The sequence below is a fragment of the Ambystoma mexicanum genome, chromosome 11 (assembly GCF_040938575.1).
Source record: "Ambystoma mexicanum isolate Mex_15411 chromosome 11, UKY_AmexF1_1, whole genome shotgun sequence".
Lineage (NCBI taxonomy): Eukaryota > Metazoa > Chordata > Amphibia > Caudata > Ambystomatidae > Ambystoma > Ambystoma mexicanum.
Genome location: NC_090934.1, coordinates 1,067,405,441 through 1,067,418,889, shown reverse-complemented (window position 1 = coordinate 1,067,418,889; position 13,449 = coordinate 1,067,405,441). Strand labels below are relative to the sequence as shown.

Below are 13,449 nucleotides of genomic sequence, written 5' to 3'. Positions count from 1 at the left end.
CGTAAAACAAGTGGAACGATTCATTTCTATTGTTCCAAGCATCTACGTGCACTCACGTAAGATGGCGTGGACTACGAACAAGTCCTCTTTCTGTTTCTGTTTTTCTGGCCACGCTCGGCACCGATTTTCGGACGCGCCGAGTACACATCATAATAAACGGCCGTACGCTAACACGTCTAGTGTTGTAAGCAACCCTACATGGGCCAGCATCTCCTGCGAGCCGACCCTTTGTGAACTTTCGACTTATGTGTATAAGGTAAGCCCCACTCGGAGCCGCTGATTACATGAATGGGCACGAGTGCACTCGCTCGTACATCTCGGGCAACTTCTGTGCCTTTTTATGCATTTTTATGAACCTGGGCTTCAGTAGGATCCTTAATCCCTTATCCTGGGGTAAAATGCACACCTTTAGGAAGCATGTTATATCCTAATGGAACATTGACACCGAGAGGCATGGTATGCCCCTTAGAATACCTGCCCAAGATATTTATCACGTGCAGTCCATATCTTTGGAGCCCTTTGAGTAAATTTTGCCGGGGGTCATCTCAATGTGATTTGACCCTTCTAGTCTAGCACTTTCTAATTTTTAACTCTTTGCTAAAAACAATGTTATTCTGTTCGCCCCTTCTGTTTAAAGTCTTAAAACACCATCCCCTTTTTTTCAGATTCCTGAGCATGACAAATGCCCCAAGCACCATTGGGAAGTGTATTACCTAATCTTCCCAACTACATGGATACTCGTGGGGACCCCTTTAACTAGGTAAGACCTAGTTCTAGCTTACTATACAACAGCACCTGTGTAATCTTCCATTATGTTATTGATTAACAACACTAATGGTGCTTTTTATTTCCCCTGTCCTCCTTCCCCATCCATCTGCAGGTGGGATCTCCTGGCATTATCCGACCAATTACCCATCTGTCGACACAGCAACCTTTAAGTGTCTGCCCAGCCCTGATGAATGTGGCCTTTATCTTGTCTGTGCCACTGAAACCGGTAGGCTCTTTGTGGCTTCTTTACCAGGAACAAACCCAGACGAGCAGATATATATTTTTTCCTGAAACTATATGGTGAGTGTGACATGAACTATCGACCTCTGAAGAAGGGCTACTGCTGACAGGCAGGCAGATAGTGGTTCCTTGTGGGATGGTGGTCCGCGTAATTGAACTAGCTCACATCGTCCACCAAGGCACGGCCAAGACCAAAGCACGCCTGAGAACCAAAGTGTGGTTCCCCGACCTAGAGAAAAGAGTGGACAAACATGTACAACAGTGTGTCTCGTGTCAGGCTGCCGCGCCGGTGTCCAAGGAGCCCTGCATCGAGTCAATGGACAGGAGTGACCATCCCTAGGGGATCGTGCATGCAGACTTTGGGTCCACTGAGAGAGGCATGCACTTTTTGGTTGTAATGGATCAGTGGTCTCGCTACCCGGAGGTGGAGCTGGTTGAGGCCACATCCAGCGATCACACCATTCAGGGGCTGGACAAGATTTTCACCACTCATGGGTTCCCGAAAGAACTGTGTTCGGACAATGGTCCCCCATTCCAGGGCCGCCAGTTTGCGGCGTTCATGGAGGAGTATTCTAAGTTTTGTCCGACTATAAAAGTCTGACCCCACCAAAAGACCTAAAACAAACACCACGAAAAGTTCGGACTACTTTGTGTGTGTTTAGGTCTTTTGGTGGGATCAGACTTGGGGCTGGGGGGTTGTCCTCCTTTACAGTATAGTGAGCAGGGGTTTCGGGGGAAACCCCTGCTGCTCCCGAAAAAAAAAAAAAAGGAAAAGGCCCCTTCGGCGCCGGTTCCTGATCACGGAAGTGAAAGGGAACTGGTGCCGCAGAGACACAGCGTGAAGGAAAGGTAAGTAGGGTGGGAGTATGTTGGGGGTGTGGGTGTGTTGGGGTGGGGGTATGTTGTGGGTATGTTGTGGGTGTGGGTGGGGGTCTGGGTATGTAGGGGTTTTGAATGCATGTTCGCATGGGAAATGTGCAAACCTTTTGTGGTTTGCACATTTCTCATGCAAACTTTTCCGTCGCTGACTTTTCCGCGACGGAAAAATCACGCAGATCCCCAGAAAGTCACGCCAGGATGGCCGCGGGCCAACAGGGAGGTGGAACGCTTCATGCGAACCCTGAACATTGTGTTTCGGATCACCCAAGGCCAAGGGGGGGAACTGAGGAGAAATCTATACCAGTTCCTCTGGAAGTATCGAGCCACATCTCACCAATCCACAGTGGTGGCTCCAGCTGAAGCCTTGTTCAGCCAGTGACGCGTGGCCTGGTCCCAGAACTGGGAGGTCAGGCCCCTGTGGTCATCAATAACCAGGAGACCCTGGAGGCCAGAGGGAGCGCAATGAATGTGAGATCAGAAGGAACCTCAGGCCAGTCAACACTGAAGTGGGGGACACCGTTCTCGTACGCAACCGACACCCTGAAGGAAAGCTGTCCCTTAATTATGAGCCTACGCCGATGGGGGTGACTCATGTGAAAGGCTCCATGGTGACGGCGTCTGACCAGAGGGGATCAGTTACCAGGAACTCGAGCTTCTTCAAGAAGATTGACCTCCGAGGCAGCCCTACCGGGCTTCAGAGCGGTGGGGGGCCCTCTCAGCTCTCTAGTGCGGCACCCGAAGTGGAAAACGATTCAGGGGATCCCGTGTGTGGGGAGCCTCCCCTGGAAGTGGCCCGGGAGGATGGGCGATGCCCTCGTCGTGCCGCTGTGCCCTGCCTGTTTCAAGGACTACACTATGGATCCCAATGCCTAGCGGGGTCCTAGAGACGGTAACGGCTCGAACCGGGGTCCCTGTTAAGTTGTGTGTGACTATTTCACTCTGCGTGTCCCGTTGACATTTCTCCGTTATTTCACTGTGTGCTGTTGTTTTGCTTCTTATGAAAAAGGACGGATGTTACGTTGTAATAGACGCATGCTCGAGCAGTAACGAGGCTGCGCATTTGCTGTTTAATAAAGCAAGCATGTGCGAGCATTAAGCCGCCGGGACTCTGTTGTGAGTAGACATGCGTCAGCGCATTCTTGTGAGGTACGGGGGGTGGGGGCTGCCACGTGGAGAGAGAATCCGGTTTACTGAATATTTAATAGAGGGGACAGAAGGGTAAAACATTTGCGAACAAAGTCGACGGAAAGGTAAAAATGAGCCAAAAAGTAATAAACATCCAAAAAGGCCAAATGTTGAGCCTAATATTTAGCATTTTTCACTTAGGATGGCCAATTGTATGAGGGCTAGGGAAGACAACAGTTGCGTGGATAAACTCACCTGTGACAGATTTTTGTGCCATCGCTATGGTAACAGTTACCGGAAGAGAACCAGAAGAGACTTTCAGTACAATTGGAGACTAGAACTGGATGTGCAGGGCTCCAGATGACAGAGACCTCCAAGTCGGCGTCTCACCGAAAAGCTGGTGTCATGTATTTGATGATAAAACAGAATAAATGTTAAACTGCATCATGGGATGGGGACATATAGTAAAAGATCTGCTTCACCGTGGTCTGGCTTCCAGGCCGTGGTCTGGCTTCCAGGTCATTTTATCATTTCCTTTCACTGGATGACATTTCTAGGGGACCGTTTTGAGGAACGTGTAAGTTATTTTTTTTTTTGTGTTTAATTGTAGTTACAATTTTTACAAAATGGTTGTTGGTTATTAGTTCTGTAAATCAAATGAGTAGTCCAGCTTGTGGAAAATGTGGATTTTTATACAAACACCACTCTCTTAAACATGAAAATAAATAAACCATGTTGAAGTATTCTAAGAAAATGACCTATTTTTCTGCAATATTTTCATCACTTATGCTAATTTTCACTTATAAACCGAGTCAGCTGCATAAGAATTGTGAACGCGGGATCCCAGCAGTATGGCGACGTTACTGGGACACCTTGAGATTCAAGTTAACACTCTAGTCGCGCACATTTTTTGTTATCATGACGGTCCATCAGACACAGACCAGTTGTCTCTGTTGAGGTCATCAAAATATACCGTCGCTTCAGTACATTGAAATGTCTAGCGTTTTCAAAGTTGCATATTTTTGTTTAAATGTATTTAAATACACATTATTTCAAACGTAGGGAGTGGAAAGTGCAATTTTTGATCACTTTGGAAAAGAGGTGCGGGAAATGTTTTCTTAGGAGATCTCTTTGAGGAGAAGATTAAAATACGCCGTTCTAACACGGCTAGTTTCGTATTATTATTGACTTGTCTCTAGCATGGTTCTTCGGGAGTCCCCTCTCTATTTCCATCATGGCACCTGTCAAGTTGTGGCACGGACTATGGCCAGGGCTGGAATGTTGATTGGATCATGGGTCACTTGGTGGGAGCAACACAGTGACTACGACACAGCTTTTACGGAATGTTGTAGTGTGAGACGGCTCTGTGTATTATTTCCAGCAGCTGCGCAGAACCTGTCGCACGTTTCATGTATGTGAAGCCTGGCATCTAGCTCCCAAGTTTCGCCTGCCCGGGTGTCACCTGCAGTCTCAGGTTCCTTCCTAGCCCATTGCTCGCCGCTTTGCCTCATGGATTCGTTTGTCAGCTTCACCAATCAGAGCCAGGGCAGAGACAGAATTTTCAGGTCAGTTGCTTAAAGGGATCACTTCTCTTATTTATATTTTTTCTTGAAAATCTAGTAAACACCTCAATAATATGGAAAATATGCGCAAACGTTAGAACTGCCGATATTACAAACAATCAGATGAGAATCGAAGTCTGGCAGAAGTCCTAGTTCTCACCTAAATTTGTTTCTGAGATGTTTTATTTTGTGTTCTTTGCAAGTTTATTATTTTAATATAATTGTATGTTTGGCATACATAACATTGTAGTTTATGAAAAGTTACCTGGCAGGTAATTTCTGATCCTAACCCCATATTAGTACTCGAGTTTGATCCCTCTAGTGTGATTACTCTCCATTAAAAACAACTCCAAAGATTTGCTAAAACTTATTTTAAAGTTATATTATGGCTAGAATGGAAAACCTAACAAACACAGACACTGCAGTTATGGTCAACCTATTGCATGTGATGAACTGCTCATCGTGTCAGACATGACATGACATATATTTCCATTGACATGTATGACATCACGATATCATCATCAAACGGGTTATGCAAAAGGCTTTCCCTGTAACCATGCCACATACATGTGCACGCTGTGGCCGGGCCCCGGCACAGTGGCTCTACCGGCAGTACACCAATATCCTGCCAGCATTTAACCCGTTGCATGGGTGGGGGTCCTGCGGTCATGTCATGCAGGCTTTGTGCCAGAGCTTGGCCTTTGCCCACTTGCTACTGAACACACTGTTTGGCAGTTGGTGCCACTGGAGTACCACTGTTTGTCAATTGGTGCAGCAGGTCACCGCGGTCCTGGCTGCCACCCTAGCTTTGAAGGGCAATGCAAACTTTTCCATGGCCCTGCCCTCTGGGTCTGCAGATCCTACAGTCAAATATACCGTTTTATTTTCTTAAAGGTGCCTCACATATGCCCTGGAAACAAGGCATGCATTTAAAGGCTGCAATATGCCCCCTTAAAAATATTTGCATTTGTGTTTATTGAGATTTATTAAACTGGGTAGGATAGCTCAGTGGGTTGAGCGATCGCTGCTGCGATCTGAGCGTGATCGGAGCAGTTGCAGGTTCGAATCCCGGCAAGGCCAACTCGGCCTTTCATCCGTCCAAGGTCGATAAATGAGTACCAATTTCGGTTGGGGGATATTGTATTTAAAAATGTGCTCTGTAAAGCGCTTTGGATTAAGGCACTATATAAATAACACATTATCATTTACAAAGCACTTTTGCCAAAGCACTGTACATAAGATTTGAAACAGTTCAATAAAACATTAACAATGACAGTGCACAGATTAAGAAAGTAGAGACATGCTGTTTGTTGGGGAGCAGGGGTAGGGGGGCTGTAAATTGTAGTTTGGGTTTTTATTGTTGAACAGTTTGTGACTAAAAGGCTATGACATTACTAACACCTTAAAAAAAGAAAGTGGAGACAGAAAATTAATTTTCAAACAGGATTGAAAATTAGTTAAAGAAAGAGAACCTCAGATGTTATTATAGAGCGCGCTCCAATGTTTAGGGTCCAGAACTAAGAATGACCAAAAGCGGTTTTGGGCACTGTGGTATGTTGCATGCTTGTGTGCTGGTGGCTTCTCTGATAATGCCTGTTGGAATGGGGAATGCAATGGGCTGGTGGTTCTGAGAGTGACTGTTGCTCAGGAATTCAGCAAGTATTGTGTCAGAAGAAGCACGACTGTGTGCTGAGGGCCATGCCTGCACTGTGGGACATTGAGGTGGTGAGCCAGGAGGAGTCCAGATGGTTGTGGCTCCCACAACAGTGGCCGTGTGGAGGTCGGTGTTAGGACTGATTTTCTATACTCTGACATGGTGGACAGATGTATAGAAGGCCAACCTATATTGTGACAGGACAACTGTGGGTAGCTGTAGGGAGCTGTAGCCAAACCAGTTCATGGTAGGTGTGACAAGGGTGTAAAGGGTCCACAACGAGTACACACAATCGAAATCACAAATCAAACTTAGACATTATGTATAAAACTACAGTTATTTATTTAGTGACAAATATCACTATGAAAAATGACTACTAACAGGTAGAATCAACCAACACTAATAATAAATTACATATATCCAGGCACTAGAGTAGGACATAATACAAATCAAACTCCTGTAAAAGAAAGTGCAGATTGGTTTTATGTACTAGAGGTCCACAGAGAATTAACTCTAACTTCAAAAGTCCTTTCCTAAATTGTCTGGTGCCTTATGCCCAAAAGTTCAGGAAAGTTCCGACACAGTTTGTGATGCAGGAAAAAATGAAGTTAGGGCCTCTGGGGTCCAGTGAACAGTTCCAAGGATTAGATGACAGTGTATTCTAACTAATAGCAGTGTCCCCGACTTTCGGAAGGCTTGCGGTAGCAAGCTATGGTAAGCCCAAAGTATAAAGTTATCAAAACTTTTAAAGGGAGTTTAGGGGCAGGTAAGAACCACTATAACTTACTCCCCATACTCCAATTCTTCCAGGTCTTGGCAGGTCAATGGAAGAAGGACCAAGGTTTTTCCTGAAATTTTGCTGAGGTAAGTCTTGTACGACAAGCTCAGGATCCCCCAAGTTCCAGGCCTCAACTCTGAACGGCGATGTCGGCAGCATGGTAGCCTAAACTCAGTGCTGGTCAGCCACAGGACGATCCCAGGACACTTCTGACGGGTCTCGCAGGATATAGAGCAGACGTTCGGAATGGATGTTCCATCCACTCCAAGGGTCGCAGCTCCTTCACAGGATTGCTGAAGGTCAAGAGCAAGACAGGGTTCTACCAGGACAGCATCAGAAGTTGGTCGCCAGGCCTTCTTCAGTCAGGTCTTCGGTCCCTTAACGGGTCTTGCAGCTGCACAAGAGTCTTGGCTCCTTCAGGTTACTCTAGGATCTCTGAAGAGTGGTTGCAGGGGTCCTCTTCTTATCCTAAAAGCCAGGTAAGAGCCGAAACTCCCAAGAGCAGTACTAGCCAGACACACACACACACCAGCAGTGATCCAATCGGGACCATTGGCAGGAACACTCGTGCATACCACTCAGACATACTGAAAACAGTTTGTGGATTGGGACCAGACAGTCCCAGCCCACATCCTGCCAGCAAACACACATATATCCCTCCAGTAGTCCGCCAAAAGCTTCTGCTTTCCCGGGCACTGGAAGTCCATGTAAGGATTTTCCTGGTCTCACAGGCCAGGAAGAAGGCTAAAGAACAAGATGGCCAAAGAACAAGCGAAAAACCATGTGGCACGGGCATGTTTGGACACTAGCCACAGTTAGTAGCCAAATGTGGTAAATGTGGTAAACGTGGTAAAGCTAAAATGAAAAGCACCAAAAAAAGGTAAAAAGTCACTGCTGCCACTAGCTTGTCCATAAGTGTTAGTCAAGGGCAAAAACAAAAGTGTACCCCATTGTGCTGCTTTGTAAAATGCCTTGTACAAGGATGAAAGTTACCACAAGTGGTAACACGTTACTAAAACTAGTAACAAAGTAACAAGACTAAGGGAAACAATGTTTCCCAGTACTGACAGCCTGAAGGACATGGCAGGATCCCCATAACAGATGAGCAAAAGACAGAGCAGTGAAACGTAAGGCTTCACTGCACTGTAAATATTACAGGTCAGGATCAAAAATAAAAGCAAAATGTTTCGGGGTCCATAAAAATGGAAGGAAAGGTGCAGTAAAGAGAAATCTTTCCTAACACTCGTCTCCCCCCTCCAAGACTAGGGACAGGGGGAACTAATGCACCCCTGGATGGGTACTCTGTTCCAGCCGGTTAGCCTAGTTGGACAGCTCATCAGAATTGCTAAATTTGGAATCTGGCCATACCCAATAGTGAATTTCAAGACCTGCAGACTCACAAAACACCTGAGCCATTTTGGATTCTCTCCTTCAATATCCACCAACCACTTCAAATGCTTAGGGTGAGTATGCACAGTAAAGTGAGTCCCACGGAGGTAGGACCTCAACTTCCTAAGACACCATATGATGGAAAAACGACTTTTCTCCACCTGTGTTCACCTGAGTTCTCCACACCTAAACTGGTAGCTGATATGACATATAGGTTGTTCCTCACCTTTTTCATCAATCTGTGAACATTTCACAACTATCCCATTGTTATAGGCATCTGCCTGCACTAAGAAAGGACTCTTCCAATCAGGGGCCTGAACTAAGGATTCTTTCAGGCCAGTGAAGGCCTTCTCACACTCAAGGGTCCATACAAATTCCTTAGGTCCCCTATGAGTAGTGAGGGCAGTCAGAGGGGCAGCTATATTGCTATAGCCCATCACTTTACTCCTGTGTTTTCCGGTTAGGCCCAGGAAAGTCCTCACTTGGGATTGGGTAGTGGGGGTTGCACAGTTCTGTACATGAAGTACTTCACTGGCGAGGTTGCATCTTGTCCCTGCAAACACCAAACTCATGTTCAAGGAAGGCCAATGGCTCCTGTTCAGTTTGACATTTGCTCGTCTCCCTAAACAAGTTAGCTTGATGAAGGTCCCGACACCCAGTCTCTTGAGTTATCCCCAGTTCCTTCCAAGTGGGGGTTGAACCTGCCATATCATCCAGACATGTACTGCTTAGATCCATTTTCCCATTCAGAACAGGGGCTAAGCTCGTGTGACAGGTGTCAGTTGCAGCCACCAATCCAGAAGTCCATACACTGAAGTAAGGATCTGAAAAGGGCGAAACTGCTGTCTCCTTCTCAGCATCGACTGCAAGGGATATGTTGCCATATCCTGCAGAGAAATCAAAAAGGCAACTGTACTTTTCAGTACAGAGCTGGTCCACCAAGTTGTTACCTCTTAGTGAAGAGTGTCTCTGTCTTAGGGACAGAATACAGAGCTCTAGTGTCAATCCAGAATTCTGAACTGGCTTTACCTGTATGTCCCTCCAGATCCTCAGAACCGGATCCTAGAGAGCCAGAGTGCTCAAACCCTCCTTGTTCCAACACATGATGGATTTCACAGCAACTGTCAGAACTTCTTTTCTGTTCTGAACCACAACACCACCCAAACTTGGTGGGTTCACCAACTCCCAAAATACAGTCTGGTTAACACCAATCTGTTATAGAGGGGTTCAGTGACCACACGTGAGAAGATTGCCTCAGCAAACTCTCCAACTCACCTTGCTGATGTGGGGTCAGATGAGGAGACACTAGGTCATCCTCGCTGAAGCCATAAGAAGGGCTACTTTGGCATAGGGCAGGGAGACACGCAGATTTCTCTGGCTCCCTCTCTATAGCCATACGCAGGGCTCCTATTCTATCTCTCAAGATAGACTCCTCCACACTATTCATGGGACATTTTATGGCAACCTCAACAGGTCCACCAAAGCCGTCTGAATAGTTTCCCTTCGTAAGCTGTGAAGCATGGCAAGGCCCAGACCACTCACAGGTGTTCGGGGATTCAGTTCCCTCCCTCAGACCACGTTCCTGTGGATGACAGCTAAGGGACACTTGCCAGGTCACTTCCCTTTCCCTCCACTGGGTCTGACCACTACTGAGTACAGCAGAGGAGCTACCTCTGGGACTGTCATTCAGTATGGCATTAATGAATGACTTGGCAGTCATTCTCTGTGGGTTGGCATTAAGGCATATGGTCTTGTGATCAGCAACCACCAATTTCATCTTACTGCCTGAGGTCTCCAGGGTCAAAGGGCTGAACAAATCAGACCTTGCATCTGGTACAAATAAGTCCACTCCTAAAAGTGAACTCTGGAAAATATGAATACATGTCTCACTTCTGTCAACCTGTTGACGGAGAGGAAGACCCCTACAGTGGGGTTCTTCTGGACCCCATCATGGGCCAGCAAGAAAGTGTGTTAGACCACTCTGGTGGTATCCTAACACTAGGATGAACCACTATGGGAATGTCGCACCACAACTGTAGGAGTAAGGGCCTCACCTCCTGTGAAACCTCCAACCTCTTAGGGTTTTCTCTGGTGGGCTCTGTGGGTTTACCTTCCAGCAACCCACCTTCATATTGTATCCTTTGCTTCACTGGAGGAGAACCCTCCCACTGGAAGCAAGCCTTTCTCCACAAGCTTAGGTAAGATGGTTTCCTTCTGTTTTGGCCCATACTAATCTCTCCCTTAGGGGTCTCCTCTACCAGCATGCTAGGTAGTTCAGGAGCCCTATAGGACCCAAGACTTTCTGGGAGCCCTTCTTCCAAACCAGGAATAGGGACTCTATCAACTACCCCAACATATGTTGTAGGTAGGACAGGGGGGAATATTCCCCTTTCCGCTGCCTCTTCTTCTGACTCCTCTGGCCATGGGGATCCCCTTAGGCCTAGGCTTTCCCTTAAGCTTGACCAAGGCACCCTGCTTCTGAGACCCAGTGTTTGAAAGGGCCTTGTTAGTGTCTATCAGGACCTAAGTCTTGAAGACTAATCTCACCCAGAGCTCTTCTAGGAACATCTGTCCTTACATTGACAGATGCCCTGACTAGTTCACTATTAGCCGCTCTACTGACAGGTGCTACTGGAACATTGAGAGAGGGGCGCGCCCACCAGTCAACTGAGTATCCTCCACAGGATTTCTGGCAAACCCTGTGGGTTTACCATTGAGGAAGCTAGTTCGGTAAGACTGGGCCCAGTGTTCCTAACAGTAGAGGTACTTATACCTTCTACCTGAACACTATCCTCAGAGAATACATTACTAAGAGGCAGGTCTGGGATGGGAGCATAAGCTCCAGCACTGCTATTTTCCAAAGAATCTAGTCTATCTGCACTCTTCACCTGAGGGGAAGCAATCTAAAGGCAAGGACACCCCTGCAAAGTGTTAGTATAGGGCAAAAACAAGTGTACCCCATTGCACTGCATTGTAAGATGCCTTGTACACTGATAAAAGTTACCAAAAGTGATAACAAGTTACTAAAAGTAGTAACAAAGTAACAAGACTAAGGGGAATCATGTTTCCCAGTACTGACAGCCTCAACGACATGGCAGTTTCCCCATAACAGATGAGCAAATGACAGTGTAGTGAAGCTTAACGCTTCCCTGCACTGTGAAAGTACCAGTCCGGATCAAAAATAAAAGCAAAAAGTTTGGGGGTCCATAAAAATGGAAGTAAAGGTGCAGTAAAGAGAAATCTTTCCTAACAGTTGGCAAGAGCCACCGGCAGATGACCGAACCCTGGACGAGTGCCATTGCGCTGGAGCTTTCTGGGACATTTAGTTCCTTAGACACGGCCATGCAGTGATCCCGACACTGCACATGCCGTTTGGAGTGCCATCCCCGCTCGGAATGGTTGCTGCGGTGAGATGGAGGGTTTGAGAATGCATTTGGCCTCCTTTGCCCTCAAATGTTGTGGTTAGCCCATGCCTTCTACGGATGCTGGAACGCAAAGCTGCAGGCAACATTTTGGTTCACTCAAAGAACGAGTGCAGGACTGCTGAGGATTTCATAGTGAGGATGTGAAAGACGGTCTATCCATGTTGGAGGTTTCAAATTCTGCAACAGTAGGGAGTGATGACATTTGAGTATTGTGCTTTTCATGCAGGCATGAATGTGTGTCTTACAGACGACTGAAGGTGTAGAGGAGAGAAGTTTGGTTTTTTCTTGCGTGGAGCACTGTGTAGAGGTTTTTTTTTTTTTTTTTTTAAATGAAATGGCTCCGGAGCATGAGGCTTCACAGATTAGGTACTGTTTTTATATTGCAGTGGCCCCGGAGACACAGAATTCTAAATAGTGTGTTTGTTCAGCAGCACGAGAGGGTGGAGGACGTTTCCCAAGATGTGCTGCTGGCTGCGGAATAAGTGATGTTGCAGCGATTTCGCTTAGGAGTTGGTGACTTGAGCAACAATTTAGGGTTTTGATGTTTACACTTAAAAGTACATATTTATAGTTGCTTCTGGGAAATGAGGATTGTCCATTAGTATATTTTAAAGAACGATATTATCGGGAACAATGAGAAGTGTAGTAATGAACGTAGGAGTATTGAATACTTGATTATATTTCGAGTAATTTAAATGAGTGACTGAGATGTTCGGATGTGTAGAACATGAATATGCGTGTGTGTAAATGAAGGAATGCGGGTTTTTTCATATAGTAAAAATAAGATGATATATTTTGGAACCTGGGATTCGAATTTTGAAATTAGTAATGTCATGTAGGTTACACATAGATGGAGCTTATGATGTATTGAGGTGGAGTTGAATGGAGGTGTAGTGTTGAGTTTGTATCAAGTGTAAACAGAAGTGTTAACATGTTATTAAATACTAGTGCATTTTCTTGGGGTGTAAATAGTACACCATGAATGTTAGTGTTCATCATGAAGGATAAAGTACACCAGGAAGGACAGATTTGGAAAGTTTTAGGGTGCAGACTTGTGCGCTATGAACAACATAAATAGTTGAACTGTAGTTTGTCGATTTTAGTTAAGAAGTTTGGGTGTAGTTGGTACAACATGAAGAGTGGAGGTGTGTGGTTGGGGAATAATAATGGGTACACCACCAACATGTATGTTTCACCATTAGCAGAATGTGTTTAGTAGTTTTCAACTTTTTATTTTAGGAGAATGTATATTTTATTATGAAGTTATTTGTGGGTAGTGCTTGCACTACCCTCGGGAGGTTTCTGTTAACGTTGTCACTGTACACGCATGTCTTGAAGTTCTGAAATGGTGTGGTGCGTTTGAAGCAGTGGATTTTGAGTTGCACGTTGTGAGTAGGAGTTGTTGTTTTGAAGGCACTAGTGGTGGTAGGAGTTTCTTAATGTCGGGGAGTAGACATTAGTTCACTGTTGTGTAGGGAGTTCAGGGTTCGAAATAAAGGTTGGATAAGCAGGAGCTAAAATCGGCTCCTAGGTATCCAGCATTAACCAGTGACCAGGAGCCACCACTGGGAACGAGGAGCTAGTACATAGTGTTCTGCAAATTTAACTTCCAAATATGGTTCCATCATA

The 13,449-nt window shown here is 45.9% G+C and overlaps 1 protein-coding gene across 1 annotated transcript in view; it reads left to right on the top strand.

The window, feature by feature from the left end:
- The first annotated feature begins 4,110 nt into the window (after positions 1–4,110).
- The window catches only part of PEX11A (peroxisomal biogenesis factor 11 alpha), a 158,444-nt gene continuing 149,105 nt past the window's right edge, over positions 4,111–13,449 (top strand). The window contains exon 1 of the mRNA XM_069624315.1: positions 4,111–4,577. Within this exon, the coding sequence (XP_069480416.1) occupies positions 4,522–4,577 (56 nt within the window). The 5' untranslated portion in view covers positions 4,111–4,521. The remainder of the gene's footprint in view (positions 4,578–13,449) is intronic.